This window comes from Manacus candei, unplaced genomic scaffold (assembly GCF_025592945.1).
Source record: "Manacus candei isolate 608988 ecotype Guabito, Panama unplaced genomic scaffold, ASM2559294v1 h1tg000017l, whole genome shotgun sequence".
NCBI classification, from domain to species: domain Eukaryota; kingdom Metazoa; phylum Chordata; class Aves; order Passeriformes; family Pipridae; genus Manacus; species Manacus candei.
In genome coordinates, this window is record NW_026138065.1 from 20,380,422 (window position 1) to 20,405,730 (window position 25,309).

At 42.2% G+C, this 25,309-nt stretch overlaps 1 protein-coding gene across 2 annotated transcripts; it reads right to left on the reverse strand.

Moving 5' to 3' along the window:
* Window positions 1-1,120: 1,120 nt before the first annotated feature.
* On the reverse strand, window positions 1,121-22,732 carry PACC1 (proton activated chloride channel 1). 2 transcript variants are annotated; one of them, XM_051783742.1, is made up of 8 exons: window positions 22,530-22,732; window positions 18,591-18,687; window positions 16,774-16,983; window positions 14,595-14,749; window positions 13,176-13,318; window positions 6,821-6,965; window positions 3,498-3,602; window positions 1,121-1,829 (listed from the first exon to the last, which is right to left on the reverse strand). In XM_051783742.1, the coding sequence occupies exons 1-8, from the start codon at window positions 22,563-22,565 to the stop codon at window positions 1,668-1,670; spliced, it is 1,053 nt and encodes a 350-aa protein (XP_051639702.1). In that variant the 5' UTR covers window positions 22,566-22,732; the 3' UTR covers window positions 1,121-1,667. The 2 variants fall into 2 exon arrangements, with proteins under 2 accessions (XP_051639702.1, XP_051639703.1); XM_051783743.1 differs by having other exon boundaries at window positions 18,591-18,750; window positions 22,530-22,729.
* Window positions 22,733-25,309: the final 2,577 nt, after the last annotated feature.

The window sequence follows — 25,309 nt, forward strand, 5'->3', positions numbered from 1 at the left end:
TCTTTCACAGTGAGGAATCAAAAAAGCTCAGTTGTCTCTCTCTTACAGGGCTAAGGGGCTGTTCCCTGGGTATTTGGGAAAGCACAGGGCTATAAGCTGACTGGGGAAGCCAATGGAATGCTCTCCTACCAGCATAGGCTGTTATGTAGCAAAATCAGTGGGGTATTTCTTGATGTGGATGGTCTAAGTGTGTGGGGGGGTTATCCACACCCCTCACCTGGTTTCTGTCCTATTCCCCACCGTTCAACAGGGATGGAGTAGCTCAGTTGGCTTCAGCTGTGCAGTTAAAGCTCATTCCTTGCTGTGCACTTTGTTGACCTGTCTCACCTGAAGTCCTGAACAGGACCAGTTCAGGACCATCACTGCAAGGTACTGAATAAAGTGGTGACTGAGCACCACCTTTCTCACATACAAACATTTTTCTCCCAGACAGCCAGTTCTGCTGTTTTGTTTATCTTACTACAGTGAGTTGTTGCTCCCTTGTTTAAGGCTGTGTTTGGTCAATGCAGTGCCTTGATTTGCTCGGGGAATCATCTGAAAGTAGTAAATTTTGTTCCAAAAGAACAAAGAAGCCAAAAAAGAAAGGAAAAAAGCTGAGGGGGTACTTTTGATATACTTACTTATTCCTCTATTAATACTGTTAGGAGAGGAAGGAAGAAGCAAAATATGATTTGGCATTCTTGCAACAAAGCCTTCAGAGCAAGCACACTGGTGCCCTGCTGCCCTGTAGACTCCACAAGTCCAAGTCTGGTATCTCAACTAACACAGGACTTATAAGGAAGAAAAAGACACCACCACCCCAGCACAGTTAGTTAGCAGTCATTCCCCTTATAAAAGAGAATCACATTTCAATGCCCTGCTGATGAAAGACTATTTTTCACTTCCTTAGCAAGACTGGTGGGGAAAGAGGGATAAGCAACAGCCTGAGAAAGACTTTGAAATGGACCATCAGCTAAGCCCCCCAGTTTATCACGTTGCTTGACTTTCCTTTGAGGTGGACTGATCAGGAATAGCTTTTTTGTTTTTTACCTTATTGTGCAGTAACACTTCTGCCTGGACTGCCTCCTGTTAAGCTCCAGCTGAATGTGAGAACAGGTATTTTCAAAGAAGGTACACAGTATCTTATTTGAAACATTTTTTTAATATTAAAGTCACTATACTTTAAATCAAAAATGACATGTAATAGAATTCCAGTGTGTTTTGTTTTAAGACATACTTTGGAGAAGGGAGGCCAGGCTGCTTTTAGAGTACTTTACCTTCTTCTAAGCACAGTCAGGGCAGTGACTGTGCTGTGGTAGCAGGTGCAGCTCACAGCTCATGCAGAAGTTAAATGGTCTGTTTGAGAAGTGCTCAAACTCTGTCCACTTTTTCACCATTTTCTACAGTGTTGAATTTCTGAACATTGGTGACTTCTCTTCTTTCCCCCTGGCTCCCCCATACATTGAGGTAAACTTGTTAAATTGGGAATAGAAAAGCATGAGTTTGTTAGACCTGTCCTAGAGTTAGCTCCTTTCTGAAGTTCGAAGGCCAGTTCACTCAGCTGTTCCTCCAGCCATCATCTTTCTGGTAGAAAACATACCTGGTTTTCAGCTTTAATTGTTGATTGAAGTTTATTCCAGTTATTTTCTATCCCTCCTGCTATGAACAGTTAAAAAGCAGCCTTAGTCTCAGCTTATATGGTTCATTACTTGACGACTCCTCTTCAGATGTCGTTTTCGGATTTTGATCATCCACTTAACACTTAACTTAGCAAAGTCTGCGGCCTTAAACAGAGCCAAAAAGATACCACAAAGAAGAGCAATCATGTTCCAGGGATTTGCTGTGATAATCTGAAAGAGATGAAAAATACTAGTCCCCTCATCCAATTCATCATACATTACACCTATTAAACAACAAACAGTTCCATTTTCCTAAACGAAGTGTTCTGCAGCATATTCCTTTATGCTGCAAAGATTGCCTGTAGTGCCTTCTCTCCATACTGTGGTTTTCTGATTCCTTCCAGGAGGAATAAAACACAGTATACTTGCTGCTAAATTCCTTTTACACTGTTTTAGGATATTGAATTGTTTTAAAACTTTAGGGGTACAGTTAAACTGCTAATTTTAAAATTATAGATTAAACTCTACTGTATCATTTAAATATTTATAAAAAGAAGCAGTCACATGGAAGAAGATCTTCCAGAAGACAAAGGTAGGAAAAGCAGCTGCCATTAGAATGCTAAACCAGCTTTTGATCTACAGCAAGTACTTTGTATTTTTTACTATGTTTGTTCAAGAACAGTTAAGTTTATTTATAGTTTGGAATTCTTGCACCTCTAGACACAAGAATGACTTCTAGGGTCCCTGATGAAGCAGGCAGAGCTAGGCTTAGGCAGCAATGAACAGGCAGGATACACTTCTGGGCCAGCCAGCAGTGTCAGTAGGTCATCCCCCTAAGCCAGGTCTTATACAGGCTTTCCATATTTGTTAATTTTCCTGAAAGCTGCCAGTGCTTGTGAACTATGGCCTCTTCAGCACCAGGAAATGAATACTCCCAACCCACTGGATCAAGGGCAGCTTTCAGTTGGAAGGTGGCAAAGGTGTGAACCCTACTTGGCAGGGAAGAATGAGAGGTCTGGGAATATGACCTGGCTCTCAAGGCCAAGGAGGTTCCAGGGTCCACTATGGACAGGACAGGAGGAGTGCAAAGGACCAGCTCCCAACTCCTGTCCCACACAGTCTGCATTCACACTGGTTTTGGGCAGGAACACAAGAACACTGTGCATTTTGCTGCTGGACCTCGGTTGTCAAGTAGGGTAATTTTAAATGCAAAATGTAGAACAGATTCACTGCACACTTTTGCCACTCTACATTCTTCTGGGAAGGGCAAATGTATCTGCCCTTCTCCCCTAGAACACTAGGAAAACTGGATCAAATGCTTACAGCACACGTACCTGCAGCATTCATCTTTGAAGCGCTCCAGGGATTGATCATGGTGTAGGCACATCATGTCTGGCACATCCTACACCTCTGGCTCCAGCATATTTAGCTGATTTTTAGAGTACTTTTTGTACATTTAAATAACAGTACCAAATTTTATTCTAATGATAAAAAATACACTAGGCTATTTTTATTATTTAAGCCTAGGTTTTTTGTTTGTCAATTAATAAAAAAAAAAAGAATCATTAAATCAGTTTACCCAAGCACACTTATTTAAGCAAAAAGTTCCATCTTGACCTGAAACTACGCTTTGCTAGAACATAGGCTGCTTTTCTTAGCTACGTGTACCTCTACCTGCAAGCAGAATGCTGAGTGTCAACAACCCAAGGGAAGGCATCAGATGGTCCTGACCTCCACAGACTATGCATTTACTGGATATAAGGAAGAGCCTAGCCTGAAATTTCAGAAGTAACCTCACTCTTCCTCTGCATTTCTGCATGGAGTGAGACAACAGAGGTAAGTGCAAGTACACACAAACCATGAGACAGCAATTCACATGGGGAGTAGGGTGTTACTCACATCCTGAACAGTCTGTATGAAAGGATCTTTCCACTCAAATACCACAAAAAACAGCTGGTCACTTCTTGGTTTAGTTCTCTGGTCAATATAGTTAACCACGCTAGTCTGGGGAGAGGAGAAAAAAAAGGTGCAGGTTACTTTCTTCAGTGGGAAAATGAGTCTTTTGTGCAACAGAAAAGGCCTGCAAGAAGGTAAAAATAGCAGACTATTTTGGGACTTCCAATTCAGCCTTTCTCTACCTGGAACAATGAGTTCCCAAAACAGGGAAACGGCAGTTTCCTCTGTCTGTCTCATGTTCATTTTATTTTCCTATTTCTCACTCAGTATCACACTACATACCATTTTTTAATTGCTCACTCAGTATCACACTGCATACCATTTTTTAATTGCTCACTCAGTATCACACTACATACCATTTTTTAATTGCTCACTCAGTATCACACTACATACCATTTTTTAATTGCCTTTCAAGGGGAGGGGAATAATTTACAAAATTCATTTACTTGAAGTAATACAACATTTGGAGAGTTCTCATGAATGAATGCTAATTTAGTTTTATTTACCAGAGAACTACACTGTGGTGGCAGGAAGACTCCTTTTTGAAAAATCAGTTGTAGAATAAAGTATAAGATTCCAGCAAGTGCAGAATGAAAATGGAAGGGGAGAAAAGCCCAGATGTTAAGAACCAAAACTATGCTTCCCAGTACTGCCCATTAACTAGGTTACCACTTGAAACTAACAGTGACCAGCTGTTAGTTGGAATGGAGCTGTAGCACAATTCCAACAGGGAACTGGGTTAGGATACCAGACTATGTTACAGCCACATGCACCATAGTCTTGAGAACCACAGTCAGGAAAGTATTAAGAACATCAGGCCCCAGAAAAACCTTTGTATTGTAACACCCACCCCCAGCCCAGAGGGGAACTACACGAGGTTTGTACACAGGCAGTAACTAACTGCACCTGTGTCCTAGGGGACAGTACAAACCACTCAAGAGCCAGACAGTGGCCTCACAGGAAAGCACAGTGATGGAGAGACTTCTCCCTTCTCCAGCCCCCAAAGGAGTGTTTACATCTTGTGTGTGCACGAGGGAGTACTGCTGCTCGTCCTACAGTTGTTTAATTCTGTACTGGAAGTAATGAATCCAGCAGTACTGTAACTTCATTTCAGGGCTGTAAATAGGAAGATGAGACAGATCATGGAAGAACCTGCCTTTCCCACATTTTATGAACCTGTTTTTTCCAGGTAGAGGAAGGCTGAGCTGGAAGTTCCCTAAACAGACTGCTATCTTCACCTGCTTACAAGCTTTTCCATTGTATGAGGGATGACCTGCTACAAAAGCCTTCCATTTACCACGGCACAGTTTCTTTACAAATACCTCAAGGTTTCTATTAGTCTTCTCCATAGACCCTGCCCTGACCAGATTTTAGGCTGCAAACAAGTAGAAGCAGGAGCTAGAACACCATGTGTCTCCATTCAGAGCATATGGGAGCTTCACCACCTCCTGTTTTCTGGTCAAACACCTTTGCTGCAGACTTACCCCATATTTCTACAGCTCATTTCCTTATTGCAGGGTACCAGCACCCCAACTACACTCATCTAAGAAAACTGCACACTGGAAAACAAACAGTACACAAAACTAAATGAAGGCAATGAGAAGGAAGAAAATTCAGATTAATGACTACTGGGCTAGTTAGCAGGGTGACTGACTGTGCTATTTGACCTAGTATTTGTATCCATCTTTCTGGTACGCCAGCTCCCAGTTTTAGATTTGAAAGGCTAATGGACTTCCTCATGCAACTTGAGCAGATGTTGTACTGTCAAACAAAGCAAGTGCAATTTATGTCTGAGCTGTTTCAACTTCAGCTGTTTTATTAATAGGGATCTGATTCCTAGTTCCTAGGTTTTATTAAAAACAAACAAACGAACCCACAAAACAAACAAAAAACCCCCAACACAGCATTCATCTACCCTGATGATCAGAGTCTGTAACTGCTGAACTAAACAGATTTTTATGGTCACAAAAAGCTGGTTTTTTTCCCTGACTTTGAGTCAGCCTTTTGTTTTCACTTTGAGATATGTTAGACTTGGGCATCCAAAGGAGGACTTTCAAAAATCCTATACTTGGTAAGCACCAAATGGCGAGTGATACAGAGCTGTAGGAGATGAAGGACTGACAGACAACTGCTGTCAGTGCTTACATGGCAGCAGCTGACTGATGCATTCTTTCCTGTCCTCCAAACTAAGGCATCAGTTTGGGACTTGCATGACTCTGGGATTTGCCTCCTGTCCTCTTCCAGTCGAGTGGGAGGGCACCCACTTCACAGTCACAGCTCTGCTCTTCCCTTAAGGCTATGTCGTGTAACTCTGAGAACTAAAGACAGAAGAACTGAAGACTCTCCTTCATTTTGCTCTCCACAAAATACTCTTTCCAAGCATACCATGGACTAAGTGAAAGTGTAGTCTCTGGAAGAGACCCTTCTGGGAAGGACTGCTTTTAAAATCCTCACTGCTCGGCACTGATGAGACACTTCCTTTTCAACCAACACTGGGAGCAAAACAAACTCAAAACACAATTATTTTCCTGTCCATTAGTGTGAACAGAACAGGAATGAAAGTCAAACTCATTTCCTCTCTAGATAAGTTTGCATCTTCCACCTGGATATTTTCTAGTTTTAAATGATGCAAAGTTAAGTCACTCCGTGTCTCTAAGGACACTCAACAGCTAAAAATTCCAAACCCAAACAAAAAGCAGACATGAGAATGCCACAAAGGAAACAAGGCTTATGTTTACCTCTTCATCCTAACATCAGCCCCTATGGTAACCTAAACAATACCTCTTTCCAATACTACCTATTATTTAGACAATTCTTTTGGCAGTTGTTCTCCACCTTGAACTAAAGGTAGCTGTGTTAATATTTCTATGTCAGTCTCTTTGGACCCTTACCTCAGACTACAGGGGTCATGTATAACACATTTGAGGCCTGAATTTCTGGCTTGCCTATTAGATGTTTTCCTGAGATGTGTCACTAGGCCAAACCAACAGCTGAACACAAAGAGACATTTACACTTTTAGAGAACCACTCCATGTTAAGAAAGAACATGAGTAACTGTACAGCCAAAGCTGTGCAGTAGCAAGTGGCACAGTGGATGCAATTAAACAAAATCCAACCAACATGCCCCCCCCCTTCCAACTCATATTGCTACTTGCCCCAGGAATTAGTTCTGTTGGCCAGTTATCATTTAAAACTATGGCAGTAACTAATTCTTAATAAACTAAGAGATCCCCAAACACTATTTCTTTCCTTTTTTTTTTTTTTACCTCTTGTTTGAATTCAACAGTCTCACTACCATCTTCTTCTTTTGTTTTGACCAAGGACATCTTGACCCAAGTTCGAAAGCCTCCAGAAAACTTCCAGCTGGAGTATGAACTCTCACAGTCCTTCATGAATTTTTCTTTTTCTGGACTAAAGGAAAAAGACCATTATTTTACTGACCACCCTCTAAGCACTGTAGGCAGGAGAATGTCAGACCTACAGGCACTTCAAAAAATGGTCACAATTCCTTTTATCTTTCACCTGCTAAATTCAACATATCTAAAACATTGTGTGTAGTCATGTTTTCATTAATGGTAACACATCTTTAACCGCAGAAGACTTACCTGGTGCCCTGTGACCCTGGAGTTCTGCCTGCCCTGGGGAATTGTTCTGCCTCATAGGGGAGTTTAGTTCTGCTCATCTGTCATCTCTGGGACAGAAAGGAGCAGAGCCAGGACCTCAGGAAACAACTCGTCACCATGTTAAGAAGCAAGAGACAGAAGGAAGAGCCTAGAGGCAGGGCAGGCTGCTTCACCTCATTTCTGGGATGCAAGTAAACTGGTTGCCAAATAAACCAGTTGCAATGCAGACATACTTAAAATGCTTTGAAATTGGCATTCAGTATATTCCTATTATTTTGGAAACACTACACCTTTGGTGTAAGGCTCCCATCTGCAACAACATGGCTGTTTCCCCAATATTATGCAATCACAGATATTTGTAACCCCCAGAACAGCAGGATTGCTTTGTATGTTTTTTGGTTTGTTTGTTTGAGGATATTTTTTAATACTGTGACTGTAAGCCATTTAAAGGCTTCTAATACCCCTCATGCTGCAAGTAAAGAGATATATCTGGTCTCCATCTCTTCTCTACCAGCTGCACAGGACACAGTGAATTAACCATGCTATTTACATGGAGCTCCTTCCATCTCCTATTATTTACCTACTGTGATTTTAGCCACTTTCATGTCATCACTATGAAATAAGCCTAGCCCTGCAGCTGCTTTTCCAACAAGGTTTCATTTGAGAAGAAGGGGTAAACCACTGTGATGAGTCATGAATCATTAAAGCCTATGCTGCCTATTTTTACTAACGATAGATTCAGTTTGCAGAGAGATGTTCAGGGTATGTTGATCCTTAAAACAAGATAGAGGGTTTTGACCCAAACTTCCTTCTTCCTAGTGAAGGGAAAGAGTGTACTTTTCTTGTATGGCAGAGGGTGTGCATGACCAGGTCCGCTGAGAGACTAAGGTGTTTTGGTCTTTCAGGAGAAAGATGCAAAGAAGTAAAGAAGAGAAGCAGAGCTGAAGAAGCAACCTCTTGCCCCAGACAACAGTCCAATCAGGAAGACTTGGGCAAATCCAGTCAGTGCTGGTTCAGGACTTTTCCTGTCTTTTTTTCTTAGTTTTCAAAATCAGGGCTCCTTTTCTTCCTAGAAACCAAGGTGGCCTTGTCCAAAAGGCAGGAAAAGCATGCACTGATAAAAAGAATATCACACCACGGGCTCCTCTGTACTATGCCTCCTGCTCAGGCTTAATAGGTGAATATGCACATGCTCATAGGAAGGCAAAACCCACCAAAGCCATTGCTCCCATCAGGGCTTCAGGCAATGGCTCACACATGGAACTCCATTGCACACACACATAGAAAGGAGAACCGTTCCTGGAAAGGAAAACTAACGCTCTTTGCTACCCATCAAGACAGATGCTATTCCAAGGGGTTTTTAGCAAGTTAAGAATATCTTTATTTGTGACATTAGGTGCTTGTTTAGTGACCCCAAGAGGATGGCAGTGCACCTCTCTAACACCCACAAGAAAGATGTGGGCAGAACATAAGGACAAAGCCTGACTGCTCCTCACCATACAAACCAGGGACACAGGGACACCTAATCCGACAACGACTTCTTCCCCCTTCTGGATGTGGGTACAGCAGCAGCTGATGGGACAGAACAGAAGAGCACTGGAGTGCTTTGCCCCTCAAGAGGAACATACTTAATTAGCACTCTGCCAGCCAGTCATATGCCTAATGTCAGACTAAATACAGCATCCTAGAAAAGCTTTCCAAACCAACATGGAAAATTGAGGCAGGAAGTTATGACACAGAGCTGAACGTTACAGCCACAACTTACATGGTAGGCAGACAGCAGTAGTATACTTTGTCCTCAACAGTAATTGTAGGCTTGAAAAAGAAGGATTAATAATATGAGAAGGCATCTCCTTGCATCTGCCCATAATTCAGACCACTGCCACAGAGTGTGGGGGGGAAAGCAAAAAGGGGGGGGTGGCAGGAGTAGAGCAGAGGCAGAAACTTTGCATAAATTATGGCAGAGGGCAAATAATGCAGCTTTAAAACCACACACAGCTAAACGAACACAAGGCAGGCAAGCGATTTGAAGTTGAAGAACAGTTCTCCAGGCAGTTTCTTTTAATTCCCTCTTCACCCCAAAGACAGACAGCCTACAAAAGATGCGCCTTTTTTTGTTGTTGGTTGGAGAGTTTTTCTTTCTTTTTTTGTTGTTGTTTTTCAGTAAGTTCTTCTTCCTATTACACTGTCCTTCAGAAGTATGGTAAGGTTCCTAGAATAATCTGCACCAGGCTCTCCCAGGATATTAATGGTGCCTCAAGACCATGCAAAAATTGCTACATCACAGCAGAGAAAGAGAACTGCAAGAGGCCACCGTCTCACTTGGGTGAACTACAAAGCCCTGGTCTCCTCTCAGCTAGTGCTCTCTGACTGTTCAACCTACTAAACAGGGAAGCCCATTGCCCAGAGCAGTCAAGGCCAGACCATGAGAGATTGTGTTTGTCCCAACTGTGGGAGTCACTGACCTAATTCCGTAAGTGCTGCAGTGGATCCTTCTAACACCAGTCTCTATGGACCAACCCACGTGAGCCAGAGGCAGTTTTTAGGACATCCCACCATCAGATTCCAATGCAACAGCAAGAGCCAAAACCACAGATGGTTCAAACCCAATTTGTGTTTACTGCTTTTGCATTTATCCAGACCAGAAAACTCTCAGACAGCCATGGGATCTAATAAAGGGTCAGCTGGTGTGGTTCCCAATGTTTTGACACTTCTGTTATAATTTGTTTCTCTGCTTGCAGCAATTCAGATCAGAGACATGAACATGGAGCTCTGTTTAGACCCTTTAATAATCGCTGATCTGTTCCGACTGGTATCCATCATTTCACAGGACCATGAGTTATTTTACATGCTACACTAACAATAGTTTTGTCATTAGTATGTTCAGAGGATTTTCTTCTAAAACCCATATATTATACTAATGATAGTTCAGGAAAGGAATTTGTATTTTTAGCCACACTTTTTGGGTAATTTGCAAGGGTTTCATTATTTCCTTCCCTCCAATTAATATGGCAGAGACAGCAGCTGCCACTGCATTAAAAAAAAAGAAGAAAAGAAGTCAGCAGCAGTATCCCTCCAACTCAGAGGCTAACAACAGCACACAGTGCAGCAGTGTTCTGTGGAGACCAGAACAAAACTTGAGAGCAGTGCCAGTTTCATGTAGTTTGTGATCCGATTTTAACACAAGAGCTGCGGAGAATAAAACCCTCGACAGAAACAACTGGACCTTGCTTGAGTCCTCACCACTTGCTATGCCACAAAAAAACCCTTAAAGATACAAGTCTCTAGATGCCATTTTTATTACAGCTTGTGGTTGATGCTTTCAGCAGCCTTTACTGATATAATTATTGCTATTTAAGGCAAAAATGAGCTGCACATAATATTGCCTACACAGAAACTGTGGTGCAGATACAGCAGGCCTCTTCTCACCAGTTTCAAGGGGGGTTTGGATCATGATTTGAGATGATGGAATACCCTATATGTTTCACATCAGTCTCCCTGCCTAGCCCAACACAAGCTGTTTGCAGCCATGGCAAAAAGCTGTAACGGTAATGATGATATCTAGTGAGTTTTAGCATCTCTGATAACACTGTACATGAACTGCTGGACACAGTGCTAATACTGTGCTCTCATAACCAGTAAGTGAGACACTTTGTCAGGACAAGTAGTTGACAAAGGCCACTAACTGAAGTTTTAGAGGCTCTATGGAAGGACACACAACAGTTTCTAGAGATATCTTAGCCCAGACTTCCCATCAACTAAATTTAGCATCTGCTGATGAAGCAGAAATCATTTCTATTTTCTCTTCTACTGAAAGTTGGACAGAACGAGTGCACTCTGCATATGCAGTGCAGTTTCACATGCACTTCACAGTCAGGAGAAACAAACTTCCAACCTGCCCTGAGCCTGTCCAGTTCACGCCCCGGGACAGAAGGACAACAAACACAATACTGAGCAAGACAAGCCATACAATCCATATTAAGGTTTGAAGCATGCTGTAAAAGAGACAACACTACTGGCCTCCTGTCTACAACTGGCTCTCTTCCTATATTTCATCTAGACATGCAGATCATTTACTACTAAGGCCTACATGCCTTTGCCAATTTTACCATTAACCTGGGTTAGTTCAAAACCAGTTTTAACTCCCATTCCTATTACCTGCCTCAAACAAGCACAAAGGATGCATCCCCAAACAGATATCCCCATCCTCTTTTCACTTTTCTCCAAACATAACCCAGCCTTCACTCCCCTGGCCTCCGTTCTGGTGCCTTCCAACACAGGGACAAGGCAGCTTCTCTAGGAACAAAGTGACACTTCCCCGTCTTTTCATGGACCAATCTGCCATATAACCGGTCTGACCTGGCAAACCTGGAAGCAGAAGGCTGCGATCCAGGTTTCTCCCAGGCATCTTACAGATGATTCTTAACCGACTCACCTACTCTGGCACAAGCACAGCCTTGAAGCTCAGACCTTTGCAACAAGCACACTGTTGTTCTGCACACCCAACCTGCACGTGCACGACACGTGGCACGCACAGCTGCAGAAATACTGCCAGTGTAAGTGGGGCATGTGTGTTTTAACTTGGGAAGAAACAGCTCTTTAGAATGGCTTATCTGCAAGTCGATACAACGAGCACAGAAACGTGGCTTCCAAGACCCGGTTAAGCAGAGGCTGAGCTGTGCCTCGTAAGCTGGCTCATTCTGCAAAGAGCCACATGCAACACCAGGGGTGGTCTCAGACAGTGCCGCTGTCTGGCAGTGTAGCAGCACCCGAGCACCTTGCTGGAACTGGTCCCACTGTACGTGTTTCTAAACGCAGCACAAGCCACAAAAAATGGGAAAAACCAGCACGCAAGGAACAAGTAGCACCTTCTACATCACTGCTTCTAACTGGTATTTTCTCACCCTAAAATATCAATGCCTAAAATACCCGGAACATTAGCATTTTATGAGGTGTTTTAGTGTAGTTACAGAAAGTACTTAGTGGTTTAAAATCTCTCCTTCACTGAAGTAGAAAAGCTGTGTAAAAAGGAAATTCAGATAACTGGCCTTTGGCCACCCAGAGATACTGCAACTGAACACTTCCAGTCTCTGCTGTATCTGAGAGCACCATTATGATAAGTTCAAACCTCTGAGAATGTGTTGCTACAATAAAATCTGTTATTTCTCTTCCCTTCCTTCACCCAATTTGATTCTGCATATGTCCTTTATCCCCTGTCCCTTTTTCATTGAGCAGGTATTACCAAAATAGGGCTTTCTATCAGATGTCAATATGACTAATATCTCTTGTCTAGCTTTTAATCTGGATCATGGAGAGAAGAACAGAACTTGAACTGTTAAACTTAAAGCAAAACTTAAACAGTTAAGTATGAAATTTATTGTCATAGGGGAAAAAGAGTGGGGTTTTGAAGAAAGTTCAAGATTAATTCCACTCTTATTAAAATTAGAATAAGGTAATCAGTCACTTTAATGGTACCAATGTTGAACAAATATGAAGCAATTTTGAAAACCCCATATATTAATCATTCTATAGAATCCTACATAAAGCCAGTAAGACAACAAAATACAGTTAATCTTTCAATGAAATCACAACAAATCAATCTAGGGATCTGATCTTCACAGTAACTGCTTTTAAAAAACCCAAATGGTACAGAAACATTGGTGTTCTCTCTGCACTTCCTGACACACTACCCAGGACAGCACACTTCCTGATCACCCACAGCAGCAGACAGCAGTAAGCCAGCACAAACTTCAAACTTCCAGAAATTGCAGCAACAAATGATTTGAGCACAGCTGAGAGCACGTTTTGTCACTGAAAAAGTTCTCAGTGCATTTTCTAAAAAGTAAGATCAGCAAACAAAGATATGAAAGAGCATCAGCATAACCCAAACATTAAAAAAAAAAACATAAAAGCCTGTCTGATTGTTTCTAAAAAAGCTTGCTTTCCCAAGTATTATGGTAGCAAGTTCAGTGCAGTTACAGCTCATTACTTTACATACCTGTTGACAAACTCTTGGAAAGAAGAAAACAGAAGGTAGTCAATGGCACTAAAATCTTGGTCTGTTTCATTTAAATGAAACTGCAAAAACACCAGTTCCTTTTTCTTCACATCACGAGGGCCTTGAACAACCAAAGCATACTTCTGTAAGCAAACAGAGATGGTGAGTGGCAAAGGAATCCTCATTTCCTGTTCAAGAATTTGTCAACTGGCACTAATACTGTATAAAAAACTAATACACATTGAGAGTTTCTTGGCTGCTACTAAGTACACATCTATTAAAATATCTGACAAGAATGCCAATTGAATTCATCCTTTTAGTATCAAGATTTAGTGTTTTTCTAAGAAACCAGCTTTCATTCTGTCACCATCCTTTGGGTTCACATGGAATTAGCAGTCAAGGCCCTGCATTCTGCAGGAGGACAATCAAAACTGTTTTGAGTATTAAAGTCTTGGAACTTTGCTCTTGACATGAAAAAAGTTAATCTGGAGTCTGATGTGGAGAACATCAGAGGTCTCTGCCTCAGTGCCTCTCTAGTCCACTGCAAGACTAGAGTCTACTGGATCAGCAAGTTTCTAAATGAATCTACAACAGCATAAAATTGCATCTTCTTAGTTTGTTAAAACATGCAAAAAGAGCATATAGGAGCAGAAATTAAATTAGACTTGCACCTAGACTATTACTTTCAACGTACTAAGGAGCTGCTTCCCAAAAATAAATGGTGACTAGATGAGAAGCAAAACATGAAGAGGAACAAAGATGACCAAATGGGTACCTAAATAGTTTATTTGTTCATGTTTAGTTTCCTTAAAAACAATCTGAGCAATCACTTTATCTAAAGTATTAATATGGTCATTTGTGGTTTTTTACCATTTCTTTATATAGCAGCTAGATTCCCTGCATTTTTAAGGGCAATTTAAGACAATCACCCAGTACACCCTTCTTGCTGGCTCACAGCACTTCAGTGAAATGTTTGGTGGTTATTTAAGATTCTTCCAAGTGTGACAATTATAGTATGTAAATCCCAGCAAACATACAAAAAGAGATTAGCTATCTTGCTTTAATGGAATAACTGCTACGGCTTTCAATCAAAGCCAGATTTACAACACCAAGAAGAATGCTTCCCAGTTCATTTAGGACAAGAATGAAGCAAGAATTTTGTTGTGAAAAATGACATATTTTATCCCATTCAAGTTTCTGTGCTGCACACACCCACACAACAGCTGATCTTCCAAAACACATATACACAGTGACTGAGGTCTTTTACATTTCTGAAAACAAAAGGACAGATGGCTTGGAAAAAAACCTGGAAGAAAGGATTTTTTTTTATAGCACATAGTAAATATTTTTTACTTTCAAATACAATTACGAGTAGAAAACCCATACTGAATAAGCTTTGTTCTATTATATTATTATTACCATAGTTTGATTAGTGAAAGGATCTGTGTAGTTGATTCTCTGAGTGGTGCATTCAATGTGTCCTGGCTGACCTGGATTTATCAGAGGAGGAATGTGATCGTAGTAATGATGTTTGCAGCTAAGCAGCCGAGCCTTCCCTGGGTAAAAGGCAATACCTGTTTTGGGAGAAAAACATTGGAGAGCACTGATTTCCTTCCCAAGTACATAGATTTTCATTCTGGAATTTAATCTGACAGGATACTGAGCTATCCTCAAGATCCAACAAAACAATCAAATTAAACTATGCACTTCTGCATTTTTCTGGAGCAGGTCAAAAGCACCGGCTGCATCAGGACAGAACCCCTACCATGCATTGACAAAAAAATCAGTGTTCATATTCTGTTACAATAACTCACAGTTCACAGAAGCTACTAAATTTCCCTAGTCTTTCCATAAACCAGCAGTTAATACATCAGTCCCTTTCACCCCAAATGAATCCGTAAAATAAGTTAGGAGACTACTGAAGTCAAATGGACAGGTAGTGCTTCAGTTTGTCCATGTTTTCAGACATTGGCATTTGACACAATCAAATTTTAATTGGAAATAATGTATGAACTATACATGACACATCAAAGATTGCTGGCTGATCTTATAAAACTGAAAAGATCCTTTTCAGAACATCTGATGTCTTCTCTTCACTGGATATGATGTCATGATAAAAACCAAAGACATCAAATAAGCACTAACTGTTGCCATCTTTATTATTTATACCACTGGGTAGGCAGGCTACTACTTCACCTGGATGGAAACTCTTATGTATTGTAAACCTCCCATTTCAGTCCAACAACATTCACTGGAACTTCAGCCACCTCAGCTTTAGAAGGCTAGCAAAATACAAGACCCAAACCTCAAAATTCTGTTACACCACATATGCCACATTTATTATTGTAGACAAGCTTGCTGGAAGATAATCTAGACCAACTAAAAAAAAAGTATTATTTATTAGATATAATTAGCTCTCACAACTGAAATGATGTGCCCATCAAAATGTGACATGTCAAAGCAGTCAGCATGTATCAGTCTATAAATGCTTTATCCCTTTCTTCAGAGCTCTGTGTTTGCAACTTGCCATCTCATCACTTTAACAGAGCAATAAACTAAAGGACTATATTAATTTAGGTTCTCTGATCTAGCAGGGATGCCCAACAGTACTTTTGGATTTATATGTATGTTGCTCTGCTTCTTTAAATGAAATTTTTTCCTGTTGCTGTATGAAAAGCTCATGTGGAAAAAATAAAAAGGAGGGAAAGCTTGAGCTTACAGTCAATTCCATATGGTCCAAACACAAAGACCTACTTACAGAGCTAAGCCTAACTGACTATACAGAAAAACAACTACAGGAATATGGCGACAACTTTGAAACACTCTCAGCCACAATTACTGGAGTGGTTATTTGTAATTAATAACACTGCAGTGCCATTGCTAAATTGGAAACTGACCAATGACTGACTGAGCTGCACTTGATACCCCAGCTCTATTTATGAATGGCTGATGGATAATTTTAAAAAATAATAAGGATACAACTCACTTTTCAAAAATGTAGAGTAATTCCTCTTGCAAACTGCAACGCAGTTTCTGCTGCCATGCTACATTTTTATGCCAACATTGTTCCCTGCAGTCACATCACATTTTCATTGCCTACTGATGCAATATGAACTTGTAAACAACACAGGATGGAAGTGGAAAGTGGCATTGTGGTTGGTTTGAGAAATTCACCTTCTTTACTGTGAATGGCACCTCACTGTCCACTGCATCACTGAATTCCCTGACAAACATCCTACATGCTACCCTGTTTAAACAATGCTGTTCTGGGGATACTTCCAAAAGGAATTATCTTCTTTCTCTAAAAGAGGACTCATTCTGGAGCCTAAAAACACTTCTTATCTATCAAATGTTGCATAATGCATCACAGCTTCTGTCATTCATGTTATTGGCACAAAAGCTCCCACAATCTCCCCTACGATGTCAACATTTCTGTGCAAAGTCAACACAACACAGATTTAAAAAAAGAGGAAGTGAAAGACCTGGGTTAAAGTATTATATGCAATCTGGGCCCTGAAGAATCAACACCAAAGATTTTAAACAATCCAAGAAAAATGTGCACAACAACTTAACCCCTTTTGTTTGCTACAGTTCTTACCGGGTGCATCATACAAGGACACTTCCTTGTAAGTGACAGACATCACTGGGTGCTTGAGCTTCTCCCTGAAGTCACTGATGGTTTGGTAGACAAGGAACACAGCTACAGCCATGAGCAGCAGATACATAAAGAGGAGAATTACTGAAAAAACATTCTTTAAGCAGGTCTTGCTGAAACGCAAAGAAGGGGCAGTGGTACCCAGTTCACCATCTAAAACCAAACAGATTATGGATTAGGACTTTAAAATACAGATATTTGGGCTGAATTTACTCAGTTTTCATTTAAAGATCAATCACTAGAGAGGAAAGTAAGCCTCAAACTCAGTTTCACATAAAAAGCCACAGTTATTGCTGGTTTTGATGATTAGTCAAACAGATGCTTCCTTCTCAAGCATGAGATATAAGCATCCTAAGATTGTACCTCTTTCTCACAGGTCAGAATGTGGCACTCAGCTTAAGGATACTACAGTCAGGAAACAAGGTCTACTTTCAAGAACAACTCAGAAACAAAGTTCAAAGTTCATAAGAAAAAGTCTGTTGATGGTCAATCTTTGCCTCTGGAAAAAACAACTCCCTTCCCCGCCTCCCAGTCTGAGGTGATTCTTACACACTCAGCATATGCATTGGCAGAATGATTTAATACTCTAATGCTCTTGCCCAGCTCTCTGCATTGCATCTCCACCACGGTAGAAGTCACTAGATATTTGTTACCCTCCAGTTCATAACTCCTTGTGCATTCTACATAAAATTTCAAAAAAGGATTCTCCCAATTACAGTTAAAAAAAGTCTGAGCCAATTCTCTTATAGTCTCCTTGCCTTCAAACCTTATTCTCTGAAGATCTTCAGACCAGTCTCACTCTCACACAGACACTGCTTTCCCCATACTCTGTGCATTTGCCATTTCTTTTGGAAATACTTCTAAGGAAAAACCTCGTGTACTCTTGAGTTACACATCACGCTTTGATCGTGAGTGAGATATAGCTGAACACAAAAAAGGAGCATTAAAACCCAACATAAGAAAGGAGATAAGCAGCCATACTTCATGCTGACTGTGCTGTGTGGCGTAATTTAATGAGTCAGGCCCTCTGAGGCTGTCCCACATGCTGCTCTTCAACTCCAATGGCACAGTTTGGTGTTTGCTCCTTCCCACAGCAAACATGAGCCTTTTAGTAAATCCTATTGCACACATAACCTCTTACAAAGGTCTGTGGTCACACACACGTCTCCAAGTTACATGTTAGGAGATGGCAGCCACAGCTAATTAATTAGGACATTAATATGCATAAAACTGCACTATTGAAACAAATATGTCTTGAATGGCTGCAAGACATTGAGGCCATACTCCTTTCAGGTTGGCTTACCTTAATGCCTACACCTGCAATAAGCCCATTTAACACCCTCCAAAAGCAGGCCCAAATAGTCTTACTAAAAATCTGTTTAAAAGCACATCTGTTCAATATTGCATCTTGCTCACATAAAGCTGGCACAGACTTTGCTTGCAACCCACTGCCACCACAGATACTGCAACTGAGGTCAGACACAACACAAAGGAAGATGACATACTAAGCTACCTCAGAGCCAGATGTGCTGCATCTTCTTTGGTTGAGCACAGTTCATCACAAAGAAATATTCTCACATCAGTCCTTGGAAAACCTCCTTGGCTTTCTATCACTACTGATTCACAAAAAATTAATAATTCAGTGTTTTGTTTGTTTTCAGAAGTGCAGTAAAATAACAAAATCAAAATAACCAAAGCCACACATCGCAGTAGTTTATCAGGCACCAAGAATCAATAATTTCTGGGTCAACAGTTCTCACCTGGTAAAATAACAGAGCTGGCGTCTTCATGAACTTCCATCTCTCCTTCTCTCTCATCTGTTGGGTTTTCAGATACTCGCTCCACATCTTCACTCAGCTGTGTAGTTAAAAGAGTGGTTCAATTTCCAAACATGCTCTCAACTTGCAATTGCTGGAATTTCTACGGTACAAATAAAAGAGGCTCCAACTAACCAAACACACAAAAACATGCCCCCAGACCAAGAGCACCCAGCATCTCTTCCACTTGTTCACCAGACAAGAGTGACATTTACAGCTAAAACCTAAAGCTAAAAATTAAGTGATTTGCACACTGCAAAAAGAGAAAGACACCACATTAAATTTAACCTACTTCTACCCTGCTGCTTCAACAATAACACCACCTTTTCTTTCAAGATCCAAGTAATTATTTCCCTGGCAGCTCCAACCCAGTTTAAACCTCCAATTAGGACAATGTCCTCTGATGTAAGCAGGAACTTCGTTCTGTCACTGAAGAATGTATTTTCAGGCATATACAAACCACAGCACATACCAGCAAACAGAGCATTACCACTTCTTAATAAAGAGGTGCAAAAAGCTCGAGACACATTTTGACAGTTGTTAAGGCAAGTCAGTCAAATGCAGTCTCAGCCACATAGGTAGGTCATTATGAGACAACAGTCAAACATCCCTATATTTCTGGTACTTATTTGATTTCACTCTACAGATTATTATATATTAGTGGTTATGCAACTAATTAGTCTTACGGTGTTTCTGAAACAGCAACAGAGACCAGATGTTTTCTTGCTTAGCTATTCAGAGCTCTGGGCCCAAACTGCCAAGACACTTGCGTCAGAGTCAGAAGCTTGTCACATCAGATATGCATCACGTGAGATTGTGAAGAAAAACAGTTTTTATACATTAGATAGATAGATAGATAGATAGATAGATAGATAGATAGATAGATAGATAGATAGATAGATAGATAGATAGATAATCTCCTGTGTGTTTTCCAAATTTCTTTTCTGGCAGGGACTGACATACAGATTTAGAGCAAGGCAAACTGGTACACAAGCTTGCAGCACGTCATGTGTTGCATAGTAACTGTCCAAGCTAAACATTCAGCATCACCTATCTAATTGGGTAAGGGAGATTAACTTTGTTCCTATGTCAAAGAAAATGGGGGCACAGTTAATGCAGCAGCCATACTGAATGCTATAAACTTTACACCCCTAACTTATTCAACAGTAACACGCATGTATCCATAAAGAAGTGCTTTTATTTCACCTAACTTTAATTCAGTATTGAAATCATCATTATATCATTACCAAATCATCAGCACCTATTAGGAAACAGTCCACTCATTTTACATCTTCAAACTCTGACGTAAAGTCTCCATCACCTCCTGCTGTGTTTCTGTATTCATTTCCACCATGCAAAGCCAGATGAAAGCAGTTACCCAGTTGTTTTTAAATGCTTAGAACATAAATAAAGCATGATTTCCTGTGGCATGGTGTGAACAGGTATCTAACAGGCTAAACTCAGCTCATTTGCAGGAGACTTACCAGGGTCCAACTGAAGATATTTTTTTCAATTATCTTCATAAAATAAGGGAAAATTAATACATTGCTCCTTTCTGTAGAAACATGCCAGTTCTATTTGTTTACCTGACCCAAAATAAGCCATTCTGACACAAGAAGAGTACTCACTGAACCTCTTGTACTGATTAAGCTAAATAAACTAAGAAGCCAGTTCCAATTATACTAATTCCTTATACCAGAGCCAAAAAATTAATGTAAGTTACCAAGTCACCGCAGTTTCTCAGGTGACTCCCATACCTCTCTGATTCCCTGGGTACAGGCACCTCATTGACTGAGGTTATTTAGAGGGTAAGTGAATTCTATTCCTAACAGCAAAGAGATCCCAACACAAGTTTAAACAACACCACAATATGCAACATTTCCTATCCTCTCAAGAGAACCTACAGCAATCTTTTTAACAAGTAGAAAAAAGATGATCTTAGAGGTCTTTTCCAACCTAAATGATTCTGTGATAAGCTCAGAAAACATAGACTTTCATTATCCCTTAGCAACAAAACAAAAAATCCAAACAATATGCAACTATGTTTTCTTATCTTGGTTGATAAAGCAGACACAGTTTCATAATGTTTTCACGCACAAAACCAGAGGACAGCCAGTAAGGACAGCCAGTCAAAAGCAGGAGTACTAACATTGCTTCAGGTGCAGTGAGTAGGTTGATGTGTAAGACCCCTTCCCTAAAACCAACTATATTTTACCACAGATCCTGAACACCTGAACTGACAAGAGGTGAAGCTGCATACAGCCATTGAGGTGACCAAGAGCCTCACACTGTCCGTGGCTCAGCCCCTGCGTTCAGAGCGTAGGGCACACAGCACACTGTGTCTACAGGGCACTGCAGCACAGACCTACAAACCCAACAAGTCACAGACACACTCTCCTAATGACTGGGGAGCCAGCACAGCATTACTGTGTGACAGCTGATTCTGGTTTGTTCACAGTTGTCACTTGTCTTGGATTTGGAGATTCTGCCAACAGTGAACCTGGAGCACAGCAGCTGTGTTCACCCTCACAGGCCAGCTCTTCCTACACTGTATTTTTGATAAAGAGGTGAAGCATGGTGCTAATGCAGAAGGAACATAAATTGCAGGGCAGTTAAGCTTGCAATAGGATTCAGAGATAGGATGGGATGTCAAGGGCAGGAAGAGCATGAAACAGACTTTGTTCAGCATTCCTCTGGGCTCAGTACATACAGCTGAGTGTGAAACAACTGAGGAAGCTTGCCCATGTCCCAGCAGTTCCTTTTCAGATCTGCACACAGAAAAGTACTAGATAAAGGGAAGGTCAGAAAAGGCAATTCCAGACATTTGAGCATCCCTGCTTGAGGTAGAAGTACCAAAGACTGCTGCAGGCACTGGAGAAGGGATGGAATCACAGGTGCTGCACTTAGACACATACCATCTAGACTTGTGCCATAGAGTTTGGGACAATCCCAAATGTATGGACCAGTTTCAGTGGTGGCTGATACACATAACATGCATAGTCCAGTCCATACTTCAGGCATCAGTGCATGCATTAACTCTCTCTAACTCTCCCAAGTGCATCGCCTATGTACAAGCACACAACTCAAGTTCATCCTGATAAATCTTCCTATTGGATAAAAATCTCTTAAATAAAAGCAGAACTTGGTCACACAGGCCTTTTGCTGGTCCGCTGATTCATCACCTTCCAATGCTTTCTAGCCTGGCACAAAAACCAGAAGGTGAAACTAAACAGACGGCACTAAACTAAATTAGAACGTATTAAAACTGAGCTCCAAAATACCCGTCACGTGCAGAGGAAGGAAAATATCCACACTTGTTTGTATCTTGCAGGCAAAAGAAAAGTGCTCTGCTGTAACTCTCTACCGCTGCTGAACTTGGCACAAATAGCTTGTATCTCTAACAGAAGAGATAGGAAGGAGCAAGGAATTCCGGTTGCTGAGCCTGTATATTGATATGCAAACCAGGCTCTGCCTCGGGGTCTTGGCAGGGTGATAAAGAGGCCTTCAGTTTCGGGCGCGGGAGCTCTGGTACCAAAGCCGCTTCTCACACCCGACAGACCATCCCCTTGTTACCGAACCCCGGCTACAGAACCCACCGGCCAGCTGTACCTACCTCATGCCCTGAACACAACCGCTGCCCATCATTCGAACCGCGTTCAGAGATGAAACACGGGATTACGCGCACCCAAACCCCCCGTTCCTTTCCGGAGAGCGCAGGTGCCCCCCGACGCCGCGGGTACCCGGCGGAGCCGCAGCCCGGAGCCGAGCGAGCCCACGGCGACAGCGCCGGGTGTCACCGCGGGGCAAGCGGCGAGCCCTGGGTCCGGCACCACCGGCCAGCCGGGACGCACCGCCCGCCAGCCCTGCCCCGGCCCCCCGTACCTCCTGGTAGGATGCGGACACCTCTGTCTTTAGCATGGCATCAGCAGGAGCGGCTGCCGCGGGGGCCGGGCGGCACCCGGCGGCACCGCACGGGGCCGGGCAGCGACACCGCGCCCGGGACAGGACGGAACAAGCCAATCCGAGCCGAGCCGAGCCGCCCCGGCCGGGCAGGGCCACGCAGGCGCCGGGACCCCCCGCCCATCCCCCGGCTGCTTCCCGCCTCCCGGTTGCGTCCCGCCCCGCGCCAGGGCTGTTGGGAAGCGTAGTCCGGGCAGAGCCGCCGTGAGGGGCCGGGTGGGGGGCGAGCAGCACGGCTCACGCGTGAGAGGGGTTTTGTGGGGTTTGCTGGAACATTTCTCTCTACCAGGAGGTCTGTAATTCTGCGTAGTGACGGGGAGATGAGTCTTTCCTACAACACACACTTCTGCTAACACAAGAAGGAGCTAGGTCGGAAAAGCAGTTATGATAATTCTGTCAGCTCTCCCCAGACTGCACAAAATATTACTTTTTAAGTTTTTTAATTTTTATTTTTATTTTCTTCTGCCCGAGGCGGTTAGCAGAACACTGAAACAACAGACTCACTGGGAAACCAGATAGAACTTCTGCAGGGCTTCTAGGATGACCCACCAACGCTGTGCCTGAAGCAGTGGGGCACTTCAGGAAGATAAAAGCCTAAGAGCTGACTCATGACCCATCTGTCCACAAATACTTACACGGCTATTTTTTTTCTTCGCCAGCATGGAAGTAATTGTTAATGTTTCATCATCAAGAAAAAGCATGCACAACATTTCTTGCGTTGAGATGCAGCACTGCAGGGGATTCCCTGCTCAGTAGATCATTTCCCTATACCCAAGACCCACACCTAGTAAGTTAATAACCAAGGTTTGAAGTCCTTCGACAATAACAGCTTCTCCTTTCAGAAAGAAAACATTTTAGTTCTTATTATTTTTCAGAAGGTTGTCATTCAAAGACAGGCCTGAAATCACATTTCAGACAGATGCTAGTATTCAGCACTTGCAGCCCTCCCCTGGGGTGACACTTATAAATAATTATTTTAGAATAAAAGGTAAATCTATAATGTGATTGAACCAAACTGACAAATCAGACTTTTGCATCTTTCCCAGCAGCTCTGGGGAAGGCATGTGGGAGATTTGCAGACAGAGCAACCAGGCAAATGCCAGAACTCTTTCTCGCACGTAACAGAAGCGTTCACAAGCTGTTTGTCCAAAGCCTTAACAGAGGTCTCTTTTCTGCTTGACATTTCATACCTGTCTTGTGGCACGTGAAGTCATCAAATGGACGTGATGGGCAGACAGAATGGGAAGCCCATTCAGAAGCCAAGCTATTGTTCAGGCAGTGCTTATTGGTCAGTTCACTGCTTAAGGGGAATCACAGTAACAACCTTGTAAACTTCACCCTAACAAGACCAATACTCAGCTTGTCACACCAGACAGCAGCCTGTGGCAGTCAGCTCCCAGACAGCCACAGCAACTTGGCTTCCCTATGCCCTGGCTCTGCAGGCTTGGCCTGACTCTTTGTACAGGGATGTGGCCCATTGGTTGTCACCCCCATACTGTGGACACATGCTCTCAGTCCCCTGTGCTTCTCATCTTGTGCTGCTGTTGTCATCCAGAAGAGAACTGTGGGAAGTTGCTTTGGATTATCTATTTCAGCTCTGCTTACACCAATGTACAGAATTTCCTTTGGTCAAGAGCTTTACCTCAGGCAATGTGGAACAGGTGTCCTCCGAGGCAGACATATGGATTTTACACAGGAAGAGTTTGTAAACAATCCTTAAAATAAACACCAAACCCATTCCTACCTCCTATTTACTGTTCAGATCCTTCTCCAAACTGTTCAGCTTTCACAGAACTTGTGGAGATTGACCAAGCATGGATTTGAATTCCAGCACAGTAGTCAGGAAGACTGAATGCTGCAGTATCCAGGCTTTAAATCGTTCAGGTCCTCATTTGCCAGCACTGCGGGGAGGGATGGGATATATGCATCTGAATTGTAAAACGTTTCTAATTTTCTTAATTCTACATGGAATTATAAGCATCAAGCTACTTATTTTTCTGCTAGCCATTAATGTTTTCCTGATAGGTATTTATAGCATGGGGAAAACATGTAATCTGAAAATTTCCTATTTATTCTCTCTGTTTTTAGGCTAAAAATGTCTGGGTTTTTTAAGTTGTAAAGATGAAGCCTATCCTATGTGTCCTGAGTTTGTGAATAAACATTCAAAACAGCAAGCAGAGAAACTTCAGAAGGGAAAAAGGATGAAAATTAAGGAATCTTTTTACTACTAGATGTGTTAAAGTGCCAGCTGTGCATTCTGTATGGAAAAGAATCATAAAATCGTGTAGGTTGGACACGACCTCTCAAATCACGGAGTCCAACCATTAACCCAGCACTGCCAAGTCCATCACTAAAACACGTCCTTAAGCGCTACAGCTACACTTTTAAATACCTCCAGGGATGGTGACTCCACCACTGCCCTGGGCAGCCGGTTTCAGTGCTTGACAACTCTTTCTGTGAAAGCACTTTTCCAAACATCCCATCTAAACCTGCGCTGGTGCAACTTGAGACTGCTTCCTCTTGTCCTATTGCTCGTTACTAGGGAGAAGAGACCGACTCCCACCTGGCTACAGCCTCCTCCCAGGCAGCTCTGGAGAGTGATAAGGTGCTCCCTGAGCCTCCTTCTCCCCAGGCTAAACACCGCGGACCCCTCAGAGCTCCGCACGCCGAGCCCACCGCGACTCTTCCTGGGAGCAGCGCCG

Bases quoted from the DNA above. Each gene is read 5' to 3' on its own strand.
- PACC1 (XM_051783742.1), bottom strand. From the start codon at position 22,565: ATGCTAAAGACAGAGGTGTCCGCATCCTACCAGGAG. The intron at 14,750-16,773 runs GTAAGAACTGTA...CTCCCAAAACAG, and splicing joins GTCCTTGTATGATGCACCCG to GTATTGCCTTTTACCCAGGG. The intron at 13,319-14,594 runs GTAATAATAATA...GTTTGCTTACAG, and splicing joins CTTTCACTAATCAAACTATG to AAGTATGCTTTGGTTGTTCA.